At 40.7% G+C, this 27303-nt stretch overlaps 1 protein-coding gene across 12 annotated transcripts in view; it reads left to right on the top strand.

The window, feature by feature from the left end:
• The window catches only part of ARID1B (AT-rich interaction domain 1B), a 527934-nt gene that overhangs the window by 9679 nt on the left and 490952 nt on the right, over positions 1-27303 (top strand). For 11 of the 12 annotated variants that reach the window (XM_077486251.1, XM_077486257.1, XM_077486255.1 and 8 more), the window contains exon 1: positions 9763-11466. The exons of the other annotated variant lie outside the window; for it this stretch is intronic. In XM_077486251.1, the coding sequence (XP_077342377.1) occupies positions 9799-11466 (1668 nt within the window). In that variant the 5' untranslated portion in view covers positions 9763-9798. Of the gene's footprint in view, positions 1-9762; positions 11467-27303 lie in introns of those variants that run through there. 12 annotated transcript variants of the gene reach the window in all.

Consider the following 27303-nt stretch of genomic DNA (forward strand, 5'->3'; position numbering starts at 1 on the left):
AAAGTCAGCAGCCATGGGATTTGTAGCTGCTGACTTATAACTGTTTTGGGGGTGACTGGAGCTCGTCTTTCGGTAAACATCACCTGTGCCACTTACAGTATATCAGGGGAAACAATAGCAATTGCTCCAAATTTTCTAACCTGTCCAATCAACAGGTACTTCTAGAACTCAGCCAGTGGACGTATGCCTGACCCAATGCAGGATTAAAAGAGGTTGCTGCGCTAAACCCACCCTGAAAGGGTGCCCATAGGGATGTTAAAAAGTTTTTCACAGTAAATCAGGCTCAGCTTTGTAGGCCTTTTAGAGGAAAATAATAATAGCACCTTTCATTTTGCTCTCAAATTTTTGTTATTTTATTTTATTCTGTAATATAAAAATATATTTTTTTTATTTTTTATTCTGTAATATAAAAATGTTTAGCTTCAAATCATATCTTCCATGCAGAATAGAAGGCAGACGTTTCTGCAAACTTCATGCAGCCTAAAAAGATTAGCTGGCAAAAACACTTTAAAAATAAAGATTTCTCGAAAAAGGATAAAAAAAAAAAACACTCTTCATGGTTCCTGCCTTCCAGTGCTTCCAGAAGACGCAGGTGACATAATTGTGCAATAGCCTTGTTTAGCTGGACATTGGAAATCCTGAGACTATGCTCCTCAGTCCGTTGTATTCCCATAGGATGTCATGTGCCCAGGAGGCAGCAGTGAGGCACAATGACGTCTGGAAACGCTGGAAACCGGTGAGTATTTTTATTTTCCCTTTTTTTAAATCTGTTTTCGTTGAAAGGCCTGCTTTAACATGGCCAAACCATCATACACAATATGTATGCACATTTCCTATGCGTTTTCCCAATATTATCTGCAGCCATCATATGAAAAATTTGCATAGAAAGATAGAAAGTACTGCTATGGCCACATACAGATGCACGTCATCCCTGGATACAATTTATCTGCGCCCAGAGCCATTCACAGTCCCTCATGTGTAACTACTCAGATGAGAGGCTACATGCATATAGCATGCAAATCCAGCTACTGCTATTCACGCACACTGGGTGGGTTTACTAAAGGCAAATACACTGTGCACTTTGCAAGTGCAGTTGCTCCAGAGCTTAGTAAATGAGATGAAGCTTCACTTTGCAAATTATACCCAATTACATGCAAGGAAAATAAAAAAACAGCATTTTTTCTTGCACATGATTGGATGATGAAAGTCAACAGAGCTTCTCTTTGTTTACTAAGCTCTGCCCCAACTGTACTTGCAAAGTGCACAGTCCATTTGCTTTTAGTAAATTAACCTCAATGTGTCTATGCAGCTAATTTCTCCACCAGCAAAAATCACTGCTGGGATCTGGGATCTTCCAGATTCCGATAAGTCGAACCACCGCACCCCACAACCACCGGGCCAGGGTTGTGGGGAAGAGGCCTTTGTACCCATCAACGTGGCGTCAATGTGCACCCCCCCCCCCTTCTGGCCTTCCAGGTTGCACGCTCAGATAGGATTCTGGTACGGATTTTGGTGGGGACCCCACGCCATTTTTTATTTTATTTTTCGGCATGGGGTTCTCCTTAAAATTCATACTAGACCATAAGTGCCTGGTAAGGATGGGGGGGCGGACCCCGACACAGTTTTTTTTTTTTTTCTAAATTTTTAATTACATGCAATTCTTCTAATTACCTTTAGTTGACCGCTGATAAAACATAGGTTGTTAAGAACATGATGGCTGGCTTTCCGGTGTTCTGCCTAATAGAGTCCGCCCATCAAATGGTGTCCGCTCCGTACTGCGCATGCGCAGTACGGAGCAGACGAAGCTTCGGAAAAACTCAGAAGCTGAACGGCGCCTGCGCCGTGAGTGGAGGTGGTAGCCCCACCATCCAAGCGGACATAGGGTTGTGAATTTTAGAGGGCCCCTCGCGGGCGAGCTTCGCTCGCCACGCTTCGGGCTCGGCCTCGCTCCGCTCGGCTCTTTTTTATTCTGACTCTATGTCCACTTGGATAGTGGGGATAGAACCTGGACTCACGGCACAGGCGCCGTTCATCCTCGGCAATTTTCGGAATCTGTGTTCCTGTGTACTGCGCATGCGCAGTACGCAGGGGACAGTATCTGATGGAGGACACTATTTTACAAGACACCGGCCCTCTCCTTAACAATCATCTATTCTTCACAAGGAATTTGGATCGGTCAATCATTTTTTGATTGATCCAAATTCGAATCATTCCAAAAATGTGGTATTCTTTAGAGAATGAATAAACTAAACTGAACGAATTTCGAAATGAATCAACAAAACAAAATTTGTATTATAACGAATTTATACTAAATGAAGCTAAACAAATGTTTCCATTCTGCACATGTCTAATTCAGACCAAAGTCAGAAGCAAAACACAAAGTTTGTGTACGCTGACCTTAAGGCTGAGTTCACACCGCAGCACAGAGCGGCTCACAGCAAGGGCCCGGTGCATCCCCATTTGTCCCGGGCTGAATTCAGACCTGAAACGGACTGGAAGATGCATAGGACTCCTGTGCAATTTGCTCTGGAGCCACTCCATAGATATGTAAACTGGCTCCATAGAGAGCTGGTCACAATCTCCTGGCATGCGAATTGTAATAGTGTGAACCCAGCCTCACGTGGATGTAAACCTGTATCTCTGCAGTCTCCTCTCCATACAGCAAAAGAACTGTGTTGTGAATAGACAAGCTCTGTTCTGAGCACTCCCTCCTGACACAAATTTATGGCATGTGTCAGGAAAGTTTTTCAGAAGTGAATCATGCTGATAACAGAGGAACAAGGCACCAGAGAGAAACAACACTTGGAGTTTTGACACTGCATATATATGTGCTTTGCTCAAATTCCAACACTGAGGTTTACAACCACTTTAAGCTGGCTTGCTAGAATTTGCTTTCTGGCTATCCCTGTCGGGACCTTCCCATCCAAGTCAAAAATCAAATGAGCTGAAAAGAAGATTCTCTGCTGAACAGCATCTGCATACAATGAGATGCAGGCACTGTTATGCCGCATACACACGGTCGGAGAATCCGTCGGAATGCGTCTTATCGGACCGTGTCGTCAGATAATCCGACTGTGTGTGGTATGCATCGGACTGATTCCGTCCAAATCTCCGTCGGACCCAATTTTCCAACATGTTGGAAATATTTCCTGACCAATAGGGCCGGTCGGACGTAATCCGATCATGTGTAGAGAATTTTGATCGGACCAAGTGCCAAGCATGCTCAGATCAAATTCCTACATCAAAGCTATTGGCTACTAGCCTGAATGTAGTCCCATCATAACGAAATTACATCATCACGTTCTGAAAGATCGGATTTTTCGATAACTTAGTCCGACCGTGTGTATGCAACAGTTTCGGACACAATCCGTCATACTAAATCTGACGGACAAAATCCGAAGGATTTGGTTGGCAGAATCTCCGACCGTATGTACAGGGGCTTAGGTATTCTAACCACTGCAGGTGCCTGCTGTCAGAATACAATACCCAGCACTGCCAATTCATCCATCTGCACTGTATAGTTTTGATGGAGAAATCTGGACATTTTTTTCCATTTAGCATGCAGGCTGAATGAAAGAGATCTATCAGTGTATGGCCAGCTGTATGCATGATCTAATTATACCAGTGGGAGTTCAAGACAGCCCCAGGCCCACACTAGAATTAAAATGCCACTGGTGTGACCCGTAGCAAAATGGCTTGTTTCTCATAGGTGGCAGGCTCTGAAATGTGATCCACGGTGGAGCAGTGATAGATGGCACTGATGAGCACTGATAGGTGGCATTGGTGAGCACTAATAGGCAACACTGATAGGTGGCAATGATAGGTGGCATTGATGAGCACTGATAGGCAACACTGATAGGTGGCACTGATGGGCACTGATAGGCGGCATTGATGAGCGCTGATAGGTGGCACTGATAGGCTGCATCAATGAGCACTGATAGGCAGCACTGATATGTGGCATTGATGAGCATTGATATGTGGCACTAATAGATGGCATTGATGAGCACTGATAGGCGGCATTGATGAGCATTGATAGGTGGCACTGATAGATGGCATTGATGAGCACTGATAGGCAGCACTGATGGGCATTGATAGGCTGTATTGACGAGCACTGATAGGCGCCATTGATAGGCAGCACCGATAGGCTACATTGATGAGCACTGGTAGGCTGCGCTGATGACCACTAATAGGAATGTACTGATAATGAGGGCACCGATGATAAGTGCCCTGATTATCAGTGAATACAATGTACTGACAGTCTTGCCCGTTAATGGCTCTCCTTTCCCCACACAGACACAGTGTAAGAGAAAAGGACTGCCGAGAACTGGCAAATCTGTTTACATGTGATCAGCTAAACACATGGTAAAGGTCCGCTGTGATTGGCTCTTGATCTGAGATCAGCTCTGTCATAGCAGTCACAGAGCATGCTGGTTGCGTGCCCCAGCGTGTATGCGGGAGGCAGGGTTCTAGGAGAATGTCCATGGGAAACTGGAAGCCTGGGGCTCAGATGGAGTGGGGGGGGGGGGGGGGACTTCATGGTTTCTTGCACCAGGCCCCTGAAGGTTCTAGTTACGCCTCTTTCCAGAAAGCCGTGTCTTTTGAATGGAGCTAAACACTAAACAGACGCAGATGTCACAAAAGTGCCATCCATCCCATTCTGCTGTGATCTAGCAGCTGATCTATTCACAGATTCCTTGCTGAGCAGATGACAGATCCTGTGTGAAAGGGGCAGCGTGTCACCGAATTCCAAAGAGCAGCTTTGCAGCAATGGCATCACTTTACAAATGTAATCAGATGCTGTAACTAGGGCTGCTCTGTATCTGTGCTCTGCATTTTAGACACATTTTACATGCATTTTAGGTGCGTTACCTTTGAACTCTATATGCATTTTAATTAAAGCGCATCAAAGATACTGCAAGCGGACTTTTTTTTTCCTTGCCTCCAAAACATTTTTGTTAATTGGGCCGCAGCTGCTGATCAGTGTATTCTGCCAGCTGCGGGTTCTGCCGTGAGATTACAATGTCCTGGTTGGGACAATTCCTCCATCCATCTCGTTTGCCAGAAGGAAAAGAAACAAACTTTCTATGGCCAGCTTTACACTGCGTTCACATCTGTGCGTGTCTGCTTGTGTACAATTTTTTTCTTGTTTTTAATGTGTATTGTGCATGCGTTTTCATGCATTTTCCTTAGGACCCATTTACACCACATACAATTGGATGCATTTTTGATTGCATTCCAGCTGCATAGACAGTCCAAAACATGAGTTATCCTATGGGCATAATTCACACCATTAGGCCTGGTTCACACATATGCATTTTTTTTTGTGCATTTTCAGTTTTGCAGAAACGCACCACAGTCCATTTAACATAGTCTCCTATGAGTCATGTTCACATCTGTGCATTTTCCATCGGTACGTTTTTAGGAAAGGGTCAGGGACTTTTTTTTTCGTACAGCAGGTTGTATTTTTGGTTCCATAGACTTCAATGCATCAAAAATGCATCAAAAGCGCAGTGTTTATGTTTTTAAAACGTTTCTGCTGTATTTGTTCTGTTTTCTCCTGCAAGACAACAGACACCTCCCAAAAAACAAAAAAACATTTAGGCCTGGCCTTACCTATGTAGGCTGCGATTGATGCATTTTCTGGTGTGTTTTGGGTTTTTTTTCACAAGTTTTTGACACATTTTTAATGCGTTGCGTTTTTAGGAGGTGTCTGTTGTCTTGCGGGAGAAACCAATAAAAACACAGCAGAGATGCATTAAAAACTGAGTTTCCGCTGCATTTCTATTATGGTTTATGGAACCAAAAACGCAAACCTGACCCTTTCCAAAAATAGCACTGGTGGAAAATGCACAGATGTGAACGTGACCCACAGGAAACCATGTTAAATGGACTGTAGTGCGTTTCTGCAAAATGCACTAAAAACCGCATAGATGTGAATCAGGGCTTATGTAGGTTGCAGTTGATGCATTTCCCCAGTGCAATTAACATTTTTTGGCACATTGTAAGGCATTGTTGATGCGTTTCACATTTTTGGGACGTATCTGTTGTCATGCAGGAGAAACAAGCAAATTCGCAGGAAAAATGCATGAAAAAATGCAAGCACTGCATTTTTTGATGCATTTCCTCTGCCTTTCTATTGAAGTCTATGGAACCTGCATAAGTGTGAACCATGCCATGATAAATGGAGTATAGTGCAAATCTGCAAAATGCAAAAAGCACTAAAAATGCATAGGTGTGAATCCAGCCTTAGGCCGGGTTCACACTAAGACCCCTCTCACGCTGAGGTGGTTTTCAGGCGCTAGAAATAGCCTCTGAGGCTGGATTCACACCTACGCATTTTTAGTGCTTTTTGCAGATTTTAACTACAGTCCATTTATCATGGTTTCCTATGGAACACATTCTGTAGTGCAAATCTGCAAAATGCAAAAAGCACAAACTGCATAGGCGTGAATCCAGCCTAAATAACGCCTCCCATTAATTTCAGTGTGTCTTTTCACACTGGGACGGGGTGCTTGCGGAGCGTTAGGAAAAATCCTGCAAGCAGCATCTTTGGAGCAGTTTGGGAGAACTGTATACAGCGCTCCCAAAACACCCTGCCTACTGAAATGAATGGGCATCTCTTCTAAAGCGCCTAAAAAGCAGTTCAGAAGCACTGCAACACAGACGCTTTTAACCTCTTCTTTGGGGTTAAAAGCGCCCCGCTATCGGCTGAAAAGTGCCGCTTAAACAGCGCTCAAGCACCGCTAAAACAAACAATGCTTTACCGCTAACACCGCCACGGCTCAGTGTGAAAGAAGCCTTATGAAGGTTGCAGTTGATGCTTTTTTCCAGATGCGTTTTGCATTTTTTTGACAAGTGATTTTGACTTGTTTTGCATTTATGGGAAGTATCTGGAGAAGCCAGCAAAATTGCAGCAAAAACGCATCAAAATGCGTTTTTTTATGCATTTTTGATACATTTCTGCTGCATTTTCATTGACATCTATGGAGCCAAAAATGCAACCTGCTGTGGACAAAAAAGTCTCTGACCCCTTTCCAAAAAAAAACACCAGTGGAAAACGCACAGATGTGAACATGACCCATAGAAAACCATGTTAAAGCGGACCTTCAGTAATTTTTTTCAACTTTCCATCTCTTAAAGCGGAGTTACGACTTTTTTTTTTTACAAATACTGCAGCTGCTGACTTTTAAAATATGGACACTTACCTGTCCAGGGCACCTGCAATGTCAGCACCTGAAGTCAATCTCTCCCTCGGCTGTCGGGTGCTGCCGCCGCCATCCTCAGTAAGGCCTGATTCACACCTGTGCATTTTTAGTGCTTTTTGCATTTTGCAGATTTGCACTACAGAACGTGTTCCATAGGAAACCATGTTATATGTTCTGTAGTGCAAATCTGCAAAATGAAAAAAGTACTAAAAATGCACAGGTGTGAATCCAGCCTAAGGGAATCAGGAAGTGAAGGCTTTACTTCCTGGTTCCCTACTGCGCATGCGCGACTCATGCTTCGCTATCCCATTGGTCCCTGCTGTTTTCTGGGACACGTGTGTCTCCCAGAATACAGCGGGGGGGAGTGGCGTAGATACCCGTAGGTGGCTCGAGTATCTATGCCTGGAAGTGGGAGAAAAATACCTACATTAGACAGATATCTGCTCCCTCCTCCCCCCTGAAAGGCACCAAATGTGGCACCAGAGGGGGAAGAACCAGAAAAAGAAGAAGTTCAATTTTTGGGTACTACTCCACTGTAAATCTTCTGCCCTTGTTGTTTTAACTTTGGATAGTAAAACGTTTTTATTTTCTGCCAGTAAATACTTTATACAGCCCACTTCCTGTTTCTTGTCTGGTCATTAACCTAGGCTTATGACATCATGCACAGCTCTCTCTCTCTCGGGGGATGAGTCAAAAGAGGGCCAATGAGAGCTGCAGAGCTGGAGGTGTGCCTCTATGTTACCTAGTTACATATATATATATACACATACACACACACACATGTATGTGTATATATATATATATATATATATATATATATATATATATATATATATCCAGGAAGTGAACAGGCAGCAGCGTCAGCTGCCCACAAATTGCTGCAGCCAGACTCAGTGTAGGGAGATTTCTGCAGCATATTTGACAAGTACAGAATCCCAGTATATATAAAGTAATATGCAAAGTGGTTGGAGTGAAGCTTCAGAATGGCAAAGATATTTTTATTACAAATTATGTGAGCAGTAAGGATGAGCTCAGGCGTGTTCGCATTGGCCCACATGCAGAGCCCGCCAGGAAGTCGGCGCAGTGCTGCAATGTCTCACTGCCTGTCATTAGCGCTGCGCCAACTTCCTGGCGGGCTCTGCACGTGGGCCAATGCGAACGCGCCTGAGCTCATCCCTAGTGAGCAGACTGCAGTTCCTCTTTAAATGGACTGTAGCTCTTTTCTGCAAAACGCACATGAAAAACGCATAGGTGTGAACCAAGCCTAAGTACATTGCTTGCGTCACGTGTCAATCTTTTCCAAGGCGGCCAGGGATGAAAACGCATACAAACTGGGTGTAAAACACATTATGTATCGCATTCAATTTGAACGCAGCGCATTAAAGACACAATATGTGTTTTTAACCCTTTAACGTCCTGCTCCACCGTTTGGTAGCGCACATTTTGAGTCACGCTAACTCATTGAAAAAGGTGGACTTTAAAGGGTTAAAAAGAAAATGGCAGACCGCGTTTTACAAGGCACCGCTGCGAACGGGCGCTTGTCACACGTTTTAGAAACGGCGACTCGGTGTTCTGAAATAAACGCGTTAAATGACAAATATTAGCGTCTGGTTATTTGTATTCACAGCCAAAGCGGCTGGCTACGTGTTGCCTTTGCGCGGCGGCACACAGGAGGTTAACGTACTGGCACAGCTTTCCCTCCCACAAGCCTTCTCCTCTTGCAGACTGCAACCACTCCTCCTTCTGTTGTTTCGCTGGGAAGGGAGGGGGTGGTGGAGAGAGAGCAGGCAGAGGAGCTGAAGGTTCACCCAAATCACATGTCCCCAGCAGCAGCTGCTTGCTGCTTGATTGTATGTTTGGAGTAGTACCAGGGGGAAATTTGTTCTGTTTCAGAAGCACCAAGGCACTCTATTTTAATAGCCACTTTTTGTGCGTTTTCAAAGAATTTTTTTTTTTTTTTTTTTTTTGCTATTTAGAAATCTTCCCTGGCTCCAAATAGCAGGAAAAGAAGAGAATCCAGTCCAGGTTTTCCATGTGCACTTTAATCAGAAAGAAGTGGATAATGGTTGCTAGAGCCTCTCTCAAGCCATGCTGGGCCGGATAGATTCAGACAGTCTTGTATGCACCTATATCCGGGTTAGGAGACACACACAGGAGCTCAAAAAAAAGTTTCATTTTATGCTTGTCAACAAAAGCTTCGGCAAGTCCCACGGCAAGGAAAGACACCGACCATAAGGATCAACAAGGCTTTTTTTTTTTTTTTTTCATTCTTACATTTCCTGTTTTTATTTAACTCCTTTTTCATTCTCTTATTTTTTTTTTTTTCGTTTACTCACGTGAAGTGATCGGAGGTTTATTTACTTCTACTGGAGTTATCGTCGCTCTTTTTTTTTTTTTTGGGACATTTTTTTGGGCTTTTGCTGCTATTGTTTTTTTTTTTTTTTTTTTTTTTTTTTTTGTGCTGTGATTTTTATTTTTATTTTTTTTAATTTAGGGGGGTTATTGTTGCACATTTTGGGCCCCCCCCCCTCCTTCTTTTTTATTTTTTTTTTTTTTTTTTTTTGCTGTTACCAGGATTGACTGAGATGTTGCAATGATCATGGCAACGCAAGTGGTTTCAGCTGCTGCGCCGACCACCAATGCGAACAATAAGGGTAAAAACCAGGGTCTTCCTGGACTGAATCAGGACTTGAACCCTGGGGGGACAGGACCAGGCTCGGGATCTATCCCTGGATTAGGAGATGGGACTCCTAACAGCGGAATGAACAATAATGTGGATCACCTCCACCACCACAACCTTTTGCACCACCACCATCACCACCATCTCCTCCACCATCATCACCACCACGAAGTAAACATGGCAAATGCAAATTCATTATCAACCTCATCTCTCTTATCCTCCACCGCTAATAATACGAACAATAACAATAGCAGCAATTCGGACACAGGACTAAAGGACGGGAGAAATCCGGCGGTGTCGCCCCATTTTCAGGCTATGGAGATGGGTGGTGGGATCCCCAACCACAAGTTAAAGTGTGGTAGTGTTGGGGACTATCTTGCTCATTCTCATCACCATGGCCATCACAGCCAGCAGCATACACCCCACCATGCACCCCAGCATCTGCAGCAGCATCCTCCCCACCACCCCAACCATCCACCCCAGCAACTTAATCAGCTGCAGCCCCAACAGCAACTAGCAGGAGCAGCACAACAACCGACACCGAATAAAAGCAGCCCTGGAGGAGGAAGCAACAGCAGTGGCGAGGCGTCAGATATGGAAAATCAGCAGCAGCAACAACAACATGCTGGTGTGGGAGAAGAGGGCTGTAATAATGCTGGTGCAGGAGAAAAAGATGTTGCTTTGGTTAATCAGGGCGACCCCCAGTCTAGGAGGACTGGCAAGGCAGGAGAAGAAGACGATCTGCAGGGAAAAATGATGGCTGGGGAGCCCATGAGCAGTCGGTATGAGCATGCAGTGCTGGGAGGAGGGCAGCAGCAAGGAAACAGCAGCAATAATAATAATATTAGTGGCCATGGTGGATCATCCTCTTCTTCTTCGTCCTCCTCTTCTTCTTCCTCTTCGTCTGAATTTAATAATTATTATGGCAGTGCATCAACAAACAGAGTAGGGCCTTGCTTTGATCAACATGGCAGACAACAAAGCACTGGTATGGGGATGATGCATTCTGGATCTACAGCCCCCAGCAGCAACCTGGACCCCATGCAGAACTCCCATGAAGGGTACGGCAGCAATCAGTTTGACCACTACCAGGGATTCAGCAGGGCCGCTGCTGCTGCAGGAGGAGGGGCGGGAAGCTATGGCAGCTCTACCTCTGCATATGGGGTGCTGAGCTCCCCAAGGCAAAGCAGCACTGGTACCCCAGGCAGCAGCAACATGATGATAGGGGAAAGAGGTGGCAGTCATGGGAAGCCACCTAGTGCTTCCAATGCAGGGGGCTTCCCAAGGTACCAGGGACAAACCCAGCACCCATCTGGTGCCACCCCTACTCTGAACCAACTCCTAACATCCCCTAGCCCTATGATGCGGAGTTATGGAGGAAGCTATCCTGACTACAGCACTTCTGGTGGACCCCAACAACAGTCAAGCAACACACCAGGGAGTCAACAGCCTGGGGGCATAGGGATGGGCAAAGACATGGGGTCCCAGTATGGAGCTACCACCACCGGCTGGGGAGCACAACAAAGAAATCACCCAGCTATGAGCCCTGGAAGCACTGGACAAACCATCAGCAGATCCCAGGTAAAAAACAAAAAAAAAACACTGCTTTTTATTAGTAGATCACTTTTCATATGTTTTGCCTTTTTGATATTTGAGTCTGGAGTATGAATGTGCATTTTTTTTTGTCTCCCACAAGTCTCTAGCTTTGTTGCTGCATGTCCCATGTACTTTTTATTTCCATATAAAGCATTGAAGCGTTTTGCAAGCCTGCTAGGGAGGTTTTGCAGTTCTATGAAAACTAGATTTTCTAGACCAACAGACAAAAATGAGAGCACAGGCCCAGATTGTAAGTCTTATTCCTGGTAGGGTACACACGGGCATGCCAGCTGGGTATTTGGTTCCTTGCAGTAGGAAAATGGTGTTATTGGGTTCTCTGGTCTTTTTTTTTTTTTTTCTAACCCTTGTTTTATTGTTCTTTAATTCTGAATAAAATGAAGACATAGACCTGTTTTTTGTTCTACCTAGAACATTTATTGCACTTAACTCCATCCAATACAAATGTAAGTATCTGCAAAATGTGTATATTTCTCAATTGTGATTTGCATCTGATGCTGCCCGCCCCATTTCCCCCCCCACCTTCTTTTTTTTTTAATGGCAATTTAAATAGCAAACCATACAAATGTCAGCATAGGCATTTCTAAAGATCTATATTTTTCCTATTTATACCTAAGAAGGATGTTGTCGTAGTCATTTATTTTGTGTTCCAGATCCAGAGAATGGCTGCCATTCATTGTGCATAATATGGTTGCTGTGTTGTGCTGTCTATTGTCTTCTTTTTGTTTTTAAATGTGAATATATTTATCAGAGGTTTGGATCAAGTAAACAGGTTCCCTTTGCATTGTGTAATGATCTTTTAATGGCTTTTGTTTGGGTTTTATTGGTTTGATGGGGTCGAAACTGCAATGGATCCCTTCTAGGCTTCTTGCTTAGCAGCTTGAGTCTAAAGAGTGACTTGATCTCCTTTGCAAGGTTTGGAATTTGAATTGTGGAGGTAAACTGGCTGTAATAGTCTCCAGACAGCTGCCTCTGAGTTGACATCTAATCTGCCATCTGATTGGCTCCCCTCTCACCATTGGGCATTTAGCACTGCTGATGTAAATAGAATTGCTGAACAGTACAGTCACAAATATTCTCTGGCACAAATAATAGTCGGGCAGCAACATCTATTGACACACTTGCTGCCTTCCCGTATTATCATACGTGTGTGTATATAGTTTTATTTTTATCAATTAAAACATCACTGAGCACACAAGGAAATGCGGCTTGTATCTGTACAATAGTGCCTGTGGGAATCTATTGCTTAGCCGCATCAGCAGATTTTCTTTTCATTTATAAAATCGGGACAAATGCTGCTAATTATTTTGTTTTTTGCTTTTTTATTTTATAGAAGTTGATTGCGGGGCTTTTTATTTTTTATTTTTTTTCCCTCTCATCGTCTGGAACATGAAATGCTACATAGGGTGGGGTTTTCTTAGAAAAAAAGGCCTTGATTCTTCTTATTAAATAAGATGCTGTATACTCATTCAATCTAACATGGTGTATATGGTTCTGGTCCTATATGTACTCTATAATATATGGGGTGGAAAAAAAAAAAAAGGCTGAGAATGAAGATGTCTCCCCTTATTTTTTTTTTTTTATTATTTTTTTTTTTTTATATAATATATATATATATATATATATATATATATATATATATATATATAAATTTTTTTTCTTTGGTCATACAATTAACAGATCTAAAATAAAGTACTAGCTATTAATCTATAAAATGTGCTTTGAAGCCTTGATATATGCGTATGTGCAAATGATGATTGACCTGGCCTCTTCATATGCATATGAGCAAATGTTTATTGACCTGGCCTCTTCTAATTATTCAAGTGCTGTTTATCAGTGTGTGTGTGTGTGTGTGTGTGTATATATATATATATATATATATATATATATATATATATTGAATTTTTTTTTTTTTTTTTTTCAAAACTCTTCACTGGTACTTGCCCATCTTTTGTGTGTGTGGTTTTTTTATTTAATTTTTTTTAATTTTTTTTTGCTTTATGGGTTTGATATGGAACTTAAGTCAATAGGTATGTTTGGGAAATTTCGATAATGATTTCATAGTGGAGGAAATTTTGTAAGCCTTTTAACTGCATTCTTTTGTTTAGCGAAAGCTGTCTATTATTTCCTATTCATTACACATACGTTGTTGGTGTGACAGTTTTTTTTTTTTATATTTCACACTAGAGTTATTAGCATTCTGTAGTTCTCCGTATTGTATAAGATTGGTGTGATGATGTAAACAATTTTTACCAATAAACTGCTGCCTTTTTGGTAGATGACAGATTCGGAATGATCATGTCATGTACAAAATATGGGATTTTTTTTTTGTACATTGTAATGCTATATTACCATAATTTTTAAGTATATTACATTTTTTTATATATATTTATCATTTTTTTTTTCTTTTTGGTAAATAAATCTGGTAAGGGCTATTATATACATTACACATTTGTATAAATGTCCTGTGCTATCTTGTTCACCACCTGTGTGTGATAATAATGCTATATTATAAGGAGACATTACAAGTCCCATTCAAGATATAAACACAGAGCAGTGCTGTACACTGTATGAATCTGCATGGTGGCTCATGCATTGCAATTCCCACCCCATCCTTAATAAAAAAAAAAAAAAAAAAAAGGGGGGTAAAAAAAAAAATCACTATGATCCTCATTCAGTACTTTCAGACAATAGCTGGCCAGGGTCATCAGGGGTTATGGATAGACAGCTGTAAGGATCCACATTGGGAACCAGGCCTAGTGGTGGTGCCTACATGTTTAAATTTTATGCTGCAGTATCATTTCAGATCTGTCAGCCATTTTACATTAAGGGAACGATAGCCGTGTACCTAATTTTAAAATAATTATCTGAGGGTACAATCTTCCCTTCAAAATAACCCCTAACTTGCTGAATTATACTGTCGTGTATATGACATCTGGGTTACAAGTGTGCAAACTATATATAAAGAGCAGCTAAGGCCTTGTTTTGTGATTCTCTGGCAAAACTGGTCTGCGCCATTAAATAGTAATATTATCGACAGATTATGCATCCCACAAATTACTTGTGTTCTCTGATCGCTTCACTCTGTATGTTCCAATTACTATTTGGTACAATAGGTACTGGTTAGTGTAAAATTTTTATTTTTTTTACGTGATTGTATTTTATCTGATTACAAAAAAAAAGTCATCATTTTCTGCAAACTGGTTTTTATCTGTCTTTGGGTTTTTTAAAAGTATATTTTGTGTTTTAGACATTATTCAGAAATGAATGGGTGTTAGCTGAACAACATGACAAACACTCTCGGTTGTTGCAAAATAATAGATTTTGAATTATTAAAATGCTTAACTATTGCAATACTGAGCTTAAAAACTAAAATAAAAGATCAAAACTTGCATGCAACCCTGCTATGAGATCACATCGATTCCTTCTTGCATACCAGATTTTTAAAACTGGTGCCTTGTCGATAAAGTGCATCAGTGGCCTTTTGTCTGCTACGTATACAAGGGTTGGACAGTGACGTTACATTTTGTTTTTCTGTCTTGTGTTCCCATCCTCCCAGGGGGTTATCTTTTTATAACCTGTTTTATTTTGGTTTTCTCTGCAAGTGCTGGTATTAAACACAATCTGTATGTTTTTAATAGATGGAAAATCAAATGAATGTGTTCGGAGCTGTGACTCATGATACAAGGGGCATGCCTGAAGTTTATTATGTGGTGTGTTTTTTTGTTTTTTTTTGCCTTTTTATATGTGCATTGTGCCAGCCTGTTACTTTCTAAATACAGTTATTTTCTCTGAGCCTTTGACTTGTTTATTATGGTTTCTAAGCCCAATTTGTAGCTTTTTTTTTTTTTTTTTTTTTTTTTTTTCATGATTCACTCGCATCCTTTTTAATCTATTGTATTTTATAAACATCAGTGTATTTGTTGCATTACTCAACCTAGGTTTATATTTTGAATATGTGTCCAATATATCTGTGTTTTTGTTTATTTTATTTTTTTGTTTTCTGTTTTGTTTATTCTTCCTTTTATTTTCCTGACTTTCTTGGCATTCTTTCATCTTTTTCTATTTTATGTGTCTTTTCCCACTTTCTATATGTCTTTGCCTATGAATTTTAACGTTTTGTATGTTTTACCATCCTGCTTGTTTTTTTGTTTTTGTTTTTTTTAAAGGTGTTTTCCTTCTAGTACATGTACATTAATGGTTTTCTCCTGATGGAGATATATATATATATATATATATATATATATATATATATATATATATATATATATATATATATATATATATATATATATATATATTATGACATTTTTATAAATATATTGTTATGCTCATTTTTAACCTCAGTCTTGTGTTTTTTATATTTGTCACCTAACACTGTTTGCTGGATTTTTTTTTTTTCGCATTTTCTTTCTTTTGCATAATTTTTTTTTTATTTTTAAAGCTAGCAACCATACTGCACTGTGTGTTTAGTGCAATAAATGGTTAGTACTGGCTTGGCAATCCATCTATTTAAATATTGTGTTGGGAAAAGTGTACATTTTTTAAAACGCAAATAAATATTTATTTTTTGCTTTTAATATTGGAATAAAAAAAAAATTTATTTCTATAGCAAGGCCCCATAAGTATCTGAGCTATACATATTTTGTATTTCTCAGTTTCATTGATCCTGCTGTTCTTACAAAAATTCTAGTATGCATCTTTTGCATTGCATTTGTCAGTGTTGAGGTGTTTTTTATATTTTATAATTTTTTTTTTATAGCAAATTTGTATATAATATTATATGTATTAAATAACAATTATGTAAACGTAAGCCAAATAGTGTTCTTGCACTTTATACAATGTACTTTTTACTTTATTTCCATGATGTATCCTTTGTGCTCTATCACTGGTGATACATGGCTAGCATCTGCTTTTTATATAGGGGGTGCTGAATAGAGCAGGTGATGGAGTGGGGATGGGTGAATGTTCGTCTAGTCTCGGAGTGCTGGAGCAACTGCAGACAACATTGGATGGAATTTTTGAAAAATTATTAGTAATGTTAGTTTATTGATTTATGTTAAAAAGTGTACAAGTTGAAAATATGTAGAAGTTATGACAATGGCATCATAACCTACATTTACAAATGAAACAGTAATCCAATAACCAGTATTCTTTGGGAATTTTGGGACATATTTACAAAGCAGTAAATGGTGAAGTATTTACAGCAGGCTAATCTTCCTGGTGCGTGTGTTTTGGGTTTATTTATTTTAATAGAATTTTTTTTTTTCTTCATAGAAATATGGCCCTTAATTTTAGGTAATGGGTAAACCAGGGCAAAAACACATCCAACTTCTGTGTATAAAATTGCTTTTTTTTTTTTTAAGACAATAAAATATATATTATTGTACTTTTAAATATATTGCAAAAATATTTAAGATAAATTTGAATCCTAAATCCTAATGAATATGTGTGCCAGATCAAATCACTAGATAGTCTGATCTCACTTCAGTCGCTGACATGCTGCCACCCAAATGAAAATTACATGGAGCTTTTTCAGTTACAAAATCAAATGTGTCTGGGGTTTTTTTTTGAGTAACTGCCAAAAGGGATTCTGACACTGATATGTGGATGCATAGTTTATGTATATTTATGAATATCATATTGGAATATATGCACGTAAATTTCCTCTTGTCAGCCCCAGAGCCAAAAAAAAGTGCATTCTTACGTATCAGTTTTTGTATATATTTATTTTTAACGGCAGCTATTCCAGTCTTAACCTCTTCCACTGGATTGCCGTGACCTTCACATATGCAGATTAGCCATGTGTCTGTTTGAATTGAAACTAGCTGCCTCAGGAAGAGAGGGTTTTTTTTTTTTTTTTTTTTTTTTTTTCTTCCTCCTTTTCTTTTTATTCCACTGCGAATCTGACAGCCATTCATCCCTGACCTGGGCAGAGGTAATAAAAGGAAATTGGATTCAAATGGAATGCATACAGATAATACTGGAGACAGCAAGCTTCAGGAGTAGCAGCACCCCATCTGGCTATAAACAGAAAATAAAGATATCTATTTAAACCATTAAAACAGCCTTGGTTTTTCAATTAACCTCTTCAGCGCTTGAGTAGATATAGCATGTGCAGTATTTTTCTTTTTTTTTTTTTCTTTTTTTTTTTTGTTCATAATGAGGATAACTAGACCCATATGAATTGGATATATTGCCAGATTGGTACTTTTTTTATTTTTTTATTTTTTTTCTTCCCCCAGTATGTTTATGAGATTGACTTGTCTAGATGATTTGCCATACATCAATGTGGAAATCCAAGGCAGGCGATAAAAGAAATTGACATAACGCATAGCACCCAATCAGATTTTGATTCATTAATGATTTTTATTATTCATTAATAATCAGTGATCAGGGTGACTCCTGATGATTAGTTCTTGTTTACTGTACTTTGTTCCATTGGATAAGCTTACAAAATTCCGATCAGCCATTTTGAAGTTTCAACCTTGATTCCCTAGTATTAGTAAAATTTGATGTTGACCGAACATTTATATTTAAAAAGAATGATTGCCATATTACTATCTTGGGATTTACTCTAAAGAGTGCCAGTCAGAAAAAGTATGTGTGTGTATGTATATGTATGTGTGTGTGTATATGTATGTATGTGTGTGTATGTATATATATATATATATATATATATATATATATATATATATATATATATATACACATACACTTTTTTTTAACAGTGTATATATACACTAACCAGCAACTTTTATTATGTACCCCTTGCTAGTACCAGGTTGGACCCCCTTTTGCCTTCAGAAATGCCTTAATTGTTTGTGGCATAAATTCCAACAAGGTGTTGGAAACATTCCTCAGATATTTTGGTCCACCTTGACATGATGGCATCACGCAGTTACTGCAGATTTGTCGGCTGCACATCCATGATGCGAATCTCCTGTTCCACCTCACTCCAAAGGTGCTCTATTGGATTGAGATCTGGTGACTGTGGAGGCCATAGGAGTACAGTGAGCTCATTGTCATGTTCAAGAAGCCAGTGGTGAGATGGTGCATTATCCTGCTGGAAGTAGTCATCAGAAGATGAGTACACTAGTCATAAAGGGATGAACGTGGTCAGCAACCATACTCAGGTAGGCCGTGGCATTTAAACAATGCTCAGTTGGTACTGAAGGACCCAAAATTTGCCAAGGAAAAATCCCCCACACCATTACACCACCACCACCAGACTCAATACAAGGTAGGAGGGATCCATGCTTTCATCTTTATGCCAAATTATGAGCCTACCATTGAAAGCTGAAACCAAGTTTGGTGAGCCTGTGCAAATTGTAGCCTCAGTTTCCTGTTATTAGCTGACAGGAGTGACATTTAGTGTTGTCTTCTGCTGCTGTAGCCAAAGGTTTGATATGTTGTGCATTCAGAAATGGTATTCTGCACACCTTGGTTGTAATGAGTGGTTATTTGAGTTACTGTTGCCATTCTATAATCTCAAATCTGCCCATTCTCCTCCTGACGTCAACAAAGCATGTTCGTCCACACAACTGCCACCCACTGGATTTTTTTCTCTTTTTCGAACCATTCTCTCTAAACCCTTGAGATGGTTGTGCATGAAAAGCCCAGTAGATCAGCAGTTTATGAAATACTTGGACCAGCCCATCTGGCACCATCAACCATGCCACCTTCAAAGTCACCTAAATCCCCTTTCGTCCCCATTCTGATGTTCAGTTTGAACTTCAGAAAGTTGTCTTCACCACGTCTAGATGCTTAAATGCATGTGATTACCAGTTTGTGTTACCAAGCAATTGAGCTGGTGTGCCTAATAAAGTGTGTGTGTGTGTGTGTGTGTGTGTGTGTGTGTGTATATATTAAAATAAATACATTTAAATATATAATCTCCACTTCAATACCAGGCACCTTCCCGCGCAGGCCAATTTTCAGCTTTCAGCTCTGTAGCAATTTGAATGACAATTACGCGGTCATACGACACTGTACCCAAAACAATTTTTTTTTTATCATTTTGTGCTCACAAATAGAGTTTTCTTTTGGTGATATTTGATCACGTCTGCGACTTTTATTTTTTGTGCAACAAAAAATCTTTTTTTGTTTGTTAAATTTTTTTTGTAAATAAGTACGTTTTCTTCAATGACAGGCACTGAGGTGGCACTGATAGGTCGCACTGATGGGTACTACTGGGTACTTTTGGGTGGCACTGATGGGTATTTATGGATGGCACAGGCACTGATAGGTGGCAGTGCTGGACACTGGGTGGCACTGATGACACTGGGTGGCATTGCTGGTTGATGGGTGACACTGGTACATGATGGTGCCAGTCAGCGCCCATTTGTGGGCACTGACTGGCACAGATTGGGCATCATTTGCACATGTGGATGGCCAGGGGGCACATACCTAACCATCCACATGTTGCCCACTTCCCTGGTGGTCCTAGTGGAGTCCCTGGTGGTCCAGTGTGGGCATCTGAGGGGGGGCTGCACTGATAAACAATCAGCGCAGACCCACTCTGTCAGGAGAGCCCCCGATCAGCTCTCCTCTACTCGCTTCTGTCAGACGCGAGTGAGAAAAAGCCGATCACTGGCTCTTCCTGTTGACATCGTGATCAGCTGTAATTGGACATGCAGAGTCACCAGGGGACAGATGTACCATCAATCCAGCCTAGGTGAGTATAAATGATGGTGGTGTGTCTCCCTTTTTTTTTTTTTTTTTTTTTTTTTTTTTTTTTTAAATCTAATACCATTAAATACTACTTGTACATACCTGTTACAACAGGGTCCCTGGCCGCGGACTGGTGCCGGACCATGCCGTATTAAAAACCGGGCCACAGACAGAATGCAAAGAGGAGAGCAGAAAGATTATATCACCGCCACATCACTGTTGGTGTGCCTCCTACATTCTGAATTGTCATGGGAGTGAGACCCTGTGGTATAGTGCACATGTGCCAGTTTTCCCACTTCTGAACTTGAATGCCAGATTCCTAAGGGGGAAAATGGGGAGAGGCTGCATGAGACTTTACTAAGCACAAAAGCCTCTCACAGTGGTAAGCTGCATCTAGTGACAGGCTAGTGGTGACCTAGTGGCAGGCTGCATTTGTTGACAGGCTAGTGGTGGCAGGCCAGTGGCATGCGGCATCTGATGGCAGGCTGCCTCTGGGGGCTGTGGTGGCAGGCTGGTGGGAGTCTACCTCCTGGTGGCTGTGGTGGCAGGCTGCATCTATTTCATTATAGTTTCATTATAGTTCGATCCATATATATTTGGACACGGGCCAAAACATGTTCAAGCTATAGTTATAATGGATATGGGCTGAAAGTGCACACTCAGGTTTAATTTTGGGTGTATGCACAACCCAAATCAGAGGAAGGGTTTAGGAATTACAGCTCTTAAGATTATCCAACCCCCCCCCCCCTTTTTTTCAAGGAACCAAAAGTAATTGGACAATTGAATCAAACACTATTTCATGGCCAGGTGTGGGCTACTCTTTCGTTTATTTCTTCATCAATTAAGCAGGTAAAAGGCCAGGATTCTAAGTGTGATATTTGCATTTGGGATCTATTGCTCTGAACCTACATCATGCGTTCAAAGGACATGTCCATGCAAGTGAAACAGGTCATTGTAAGGTTTCAAAATTGAAACAAATCCATCAGAGAGCTAGCAGCAACATTAGGAGTGGCCAGATCAACAGTTTGGTACATTCTGAGGAAAGAAAAATGCACTGGTGGGCTCAGCAACATAAAAAGGCCTGTACGTCCATGGAAGACAACAGTGGTGGATGATTGCAGGATCCTCTGTGGTAAAGAGAAACCCATTCACAACATCCAGACAAATGAAGGACGCTCTCCAGGAGGTGGGCGTATCATTTTTAAAGTCTACAATCAAGAAAAGACTTCACAAGAGAATACAGAGGGTTCACCGCAAGGTGCAAACCATTCATAAGCCTGAAGAATAGAAAAGCCAGATTAGACTTTGCCATAATACATCTAAAAAAGCCAGACCAGTTGTGGAAAAGTATTCTTCGGACGGATGAAACTAAGATTAATCTGTACCAGAATGGCGGCATCCAAAGGACACAATGTCATCTGTAAAACATGATGGAGGCAGTGTGGTGGCATGGGCATGCGTGACTTCCTGTGGAACTGGGTCATTGGTGTTTATTGATGATGTGACAGAAGGTCGAAGCAGCTGGATGAATTCTGCAGCGTTTAGAGAGATACTTGCAGCTCAGATTCGGCCAAATGCAGCAAAGTTGATTGGACAGCGCTTCACAGTAAAGATGGACAATGATCCAAAACACACTGCAAAAGCAGCCCAGGAGTTTTTGAAGGAAAAGAAGTGGAATATTCTGCAATGGCCAAGTCAATGACCTAATCTCAATCCAATTGAACATGCATTTCACTTGTTGAAGGCAAAACTAAAGGCAGAAAGACCCACAAACAAAGAACTGAAGCTGCAGTTAGAGCCTGGCAAAGCATCAGCACGAAACCCAGTCTTTGGTAATGTCCATGGATTCTAGGATTCAGGCAGTCATTGCCAGTAAAGGGTTCTCAACAAAATATTAAAAATGTATAATTTTATTTGATTATATTTGTCCAATTACATTTGAGTCCCTGAAAATGGGCCTGTGTATTAAAATGGTTGCAGTTCCTAAAATTTGTGCTTGATATCCATGTTCAACCCCTTTAATTAAAGCTGAAAGTCTGCACTTCAAATTAATTGGAATAGTTTCAATTTCATTTTTATTTTGGTTGCGTACAGAGCCAAAAGTATCAAAATTGTGCCTGTGTCCAAATGTATATGGACCTAACTGTATATTACAACGTAATTATAGAAATTATGTGCTTCAATCATCCTGACACCATATCAACCATGGTTTGAAGCGCTAACAACATTACCACAACTATAACACCCCCCCCCCCCCCCAAAACTGAGCTTAAAGTAGAACTTTTATGTTTTTAACCCCTCTTGTTGTTTTTGGGTTGTCCTTGATTCACATACTCACCCGCCTAGTGAATTCAGCATTGCCCTGATGAAATCCGATCTGCAGCCCTGGTCCCTTTGGGTTCTTTCAGCTGGCTCTTGATGCACACCAGGCCCGTCCATGGGCTGCAGTGAGTCCCTGCTGGAGCTAGACACTGAGGGGATGGAGCAGTGAAACGTGCTTTTCATCTAAGTGGGGTGGGTATAGAATAAAAAAAATAGTTTTTAGTTCCCAGGGACAGTGTAAGGCTCTGTCACTATAAAAAATGGTCACGAAAAGGAACCAGGGTTTGCTCAGGTCAGGACTACACACAGAATTTGAGTGGTGAAAACCTGCTTTTGCAGATTTCTCCGGATTTTGGTATTTCCAGATGGGGCTCCAACCCAGCGTCTGGTTTTTGTGGACAACCAACAGGTTGTATGTCCAGGTGCCCACGGCCCTTAGAATGATGGTCTGGTGAGAGGTGGGGGTGGAGTAGGAGTTGATGTTGGATCAGTTGTTGCAGCCATGAGGGAGGTGTGCTCCTGATTAGGAACCAAGTTAAACTCCTTGAGACGGCACTCCATGTGGGAGAGGTTGCAGTTAATCTGAAATTGCTGGTTGGAAGTTCAAACTTCAGTAATTTATCCATTAAGGCACCTGCTTGAGTACAGTTTTTTGAAAATATAGTAAATTATCTTAAAAACAATATATTATTTATATTACTTATGGTAATTAACCCCCTGCCACCCAGGCCAATTTTGACACTTCTCGTCTACATTTGTTTTGCTGGAAAATTACTCAGAATAAAAAAAACTAAACAAAAAAAAAAAATTATATATATATATATATATATATACACACACACACACACACAGTCAACACTCTCCTCCTGTGAACTGGCTACTACAGAAGAGGTTACAAAACTTTTCTAAATTGTCCCCTGGATCCTGTTCCCACGCAACTACTATGGTCGCCCTCTTATTCTATCCAATGCTCCCTCACTCACATCTTTAATCTCTCCCTCTGTACTGGCACCATCCCCTCCCTTCTAAAACATGCACAGATCACTTCCATACTTAAAAAGCCCTCACTGGACCCCACCAATCTGAACAACTTAAGATCCACCTAATTGCTCCCATTCACATCTAAACTTTGAATGCTTAGTCTACAACTGTCTTCGCTCCTACCTCACTCAAAACAAAACAACCTTTTTGACCTCCTTACAGGCTGGAAGCACTACACAGAACCTGCCCTACTAAAAATCACAAACAATGTAACTAATTTCTAAAACCACTACTCCATACTCTTACTTCTAGACCTCTCTGCGGTCTTTGATACTGTTGACCATCCGCTCCTTCTCAAACTCTACTCCCGTGCCCTCCAAGATTCTGCTCTATCTTGTTTCTCCTCCTATCACAGCACTCCTTCTGTGTAACCTACAATTCTGTCTCCTCCTCACCACTTCCTCTTTCTGTAAAGGGTCCCCCAGCTCTCTGTTTTTGGACTCCTTCTCTATCTACACCTCCTCCCTTGTTCATTTGATAACCTCCCCATGGTTTCTAATACCATCTCTACGCCGATGACACCCAAATCTATATCACTACTCTTCACCTCACACCTTCAGTCTTCTCTCGCATTACTAACTTACTGGCATAGATCTCTTCCTTTTTAAACAAAATTTCTCTAAAACAAAGCTGATAATTCCCCCCCCCCCCGGCCCCCCTTCATGAATTTTCAATCAAAATAAATAATGCAACCATCAATCCCTCCCCCCTCATGCCAGTACTAGGTGTAATCCTGACTTGGGCCAAATCCAATCTTTGTCAAGTTTGTAGAATTTACATTCATAAAAACATTTCTAATATTCACCCCTTTTTAACTAATACAATCCATAAGTTACTAATTTGCTCACTTGCCATCTCTCGCTTTGACTATTGCAACACCCTTCTCATAGGCCTACCTCTCCATAAGCTATCCCCTCTTCAATTTATAAAGAATTCTACCTTGCCAACCTGCTTAGTGCCTGCTACCCCTTTCTGAAAATCCCTACACTGGCTTTTGGTTGCCCAGCAATCCTGCTCTCAAGCTCCCTTGTCACCTCTCCCATCTTCTGGAACTACCTCAGTCTGTTCGGCTATCTCCTACTCTGGCTGCCTTTAGGCAATCCCTGAAAACACCTCTTTTTAAGCCTACCAATCTTTTATCACTTCCGTCAGCCCCCCCCACCTACACTTATAACCTCTTGTACTACTTGCCCCACCCTCCTTAGATTGTAAGCTCTTATGAGCAGGGCCCTCTTAACCCTCTTGTATTTTATTGTAATTGTATTTTCTCCTTTTTTTTTTTTTTTTTTTTATATATATTGTGAAGTGCAGTGTAAGCTGTTGGCGCTATATAAATCCTGTATAATCATAATAATAAGTAGGCTACCGGGCCCTTTAACACAGTTGTGTCTGACATGGACTTTACTAAACACATCTACCACTAAGCTAATGATTCCCCAGATCACAATATATAGATGTATATTTCATTGTAAAAGCTAGTGTCTACAAGATATGCCTTTTTGAAGGGTTTACATTATTTCAAGTACCATTTGACATTTATTATCAGTAACCCTATAGATAATTACCCATACATTCTATGTACTTCTAGGTTAGCGAAGGTCCACTATACAGTATAGGATCTAATATTTGTGAGTATGTATATACAGTTGTGCTTATAAGTTTACATACCCTGGCAGATTTTATGATTTCTTTGCCATTTGTCAGAGAATATGAATAACACAAAAACTTTTCTTTCACTCATGGTTCGTATGGTAAATGGCTGAAGCCATTTATTATCAATCGTGTTTACTCTTTTTAAATCATAATCGCAACAGAAACTACCGAAATGACCCTGATCAAAAGTTTAAATAGCCCAGTTCTTAATACAGTGTATTGCCCCCTTTAACATCAATGACAGCTTGATGTCTTTTGTGGTATTTGTGGATGAGGCTCTTTATCTTCTCAGATGGTAAAGCTGCCCATTCCTCTTGGCAAAAAGCCTCCAGTTCCTGCAAATTCTTGGGCTGTGTTGCATGAACTGCAGGTTTTGAGATCTCCCCAGAGTGGCTCAATGATATTGAGGTCAGGAGATTGAGATGGCCACTCCAGAACCTTCACTTTATTCTGCTGTAGCCAATGGCGGGTCGACTTGGCCTTGTGTTTTGGATCATTGTCATGTCGGAATGTCCAAGTACGTCCCATGTGCAGCTTCCTGGCTGATAAATGCAAATGTTCTTCCAGTATTTTTTGATAACATACTGGATTCATCTTGCCATCAATTTTGACCAAATTTCCTGTGTCTTTTGTAGCTTGCACATCCCCAAAACATCGGTGATCCACCTCCCTGTTTCACACTAGGAATGGTGTACCTTTCATCATAGGCCTTGCTGACTCTTCTCCAAAATGAAGTATTTATAGTTGTGGGCAAAAAGCTCAATTTTGGTCTCATCACTCCAAATGCCTTTGTGCCAAAAGGTTTGAGGCTTGTCTCTGTGACGTTTGGCGTATTGTAAGTGGGATACTTTGTGGCATTTGCGTAGTAATGGCTTTCTTCTGGAGACTTGACCATGCAGCCTATCTTTCTTTAAGTGCCTCCTTGTTATGCATTTTGAAACAGCCGCACCACATGTTTTCAGAGTCCTGTATTTCACCTGAAGTTCTTTGTGGTTTTTATTTGCATCCCGAACAATTTTTCCTGGCAACTGTGGCTGAATTTTTAGTTGGTCTACCTGACCTTGTTTGTTTTCAACAGAACCCCCTCATTTTCCACTTCTTGATTAGAGTTTTAACACTGTTGATTGGATATCTTTTTATCCATTTCCTGTTTTTATGCAGTTCAACTACCATTTCCCGCAGATCCTTTTGACAATTCTTTTGCTTTCCACATGACTCAGAATCCAGAAATGTCAGTGCAGCACTGGATGAGAGATGCAAGGGTCTATCAGGAGTCCAGAAACTCAGACCTTTTATACACACACTAATTTACAAGCAAACAAATCACAGGTGAGATGGTTACCTTTTTTTTAAAGTGGTTGTAATAAGGCTTATCTGTAGCTACCCAGAATATATCCTAAACCGTGCAGTATTTGCATGTGCCAATGTCATCGGCACATGCACACTGACACGAACTGAAACACTGGCACGTATGCGCTGTTTATTCAGTGAGTGTGCCGTTACCGCGTGAATGCGCGGGAGTGACATATTGCAGCTCCGGCCAATCACAGCGCTGGAGCTGCGATACCCAGAAGTAACTCCTGGGAGTGATGTCCTTGGCCGGTGTTATGTACTGACACCGCAGTGAGGGCTTTGATCTCAAGTGAGTATTACATAATGAGCTAATATGCTATGCCCTTAATAATAATAATAATAAGCCCTTGTCTTGCAGGTGGTGTGTGGGTTTTTTATTTTTTATTTTTTTCAAAGTGGGTTTACAACCACTTTAATAGCCATTTAAACCCCTTTGTGACAACTTGTGTGTATGTTATCAGGCCAAAATCACCAGGGCATGTAAACTTTTGATCAGGGTCATTTGGGTAGTTTCTGTTGCCATTGTGATTTAAAAAGAGTGAACACAGTTGATTGATAATAAATGGATTCAGCCAAACACTAAACAGTGAAAAAATGTTTTTGTTTTATCATTCGTATTCTCTGCAAAATGGCCAATAAATGATAAATTCTGCCAGGCTATGTAAACTTATGAGCACAACTGTACATACATAATTTTAGTAAAAGAATAAACAAAAAAAAGGATTTTAGCTAGCAGGAGTCTTTTATTCAAACAAAACAGAT

The sequence above is a fragment of the Lithobates pipiens genome, unplaced genomic scaffold (assembly GCF_037356315.1).
Source record: "Lithobates pipiens isolate NorthernLeopardFrog02 unplaced genomic scaffold, aLitPip1_a1.2 Scaffold_18, whole genome shotgun sequence".
Classification (NCBI taxonomy): Eukaryota; Metazoa; Chordata; class Amphibia; order Anura; family Ranidae; genus Lithobates; species Lithobates pipiens.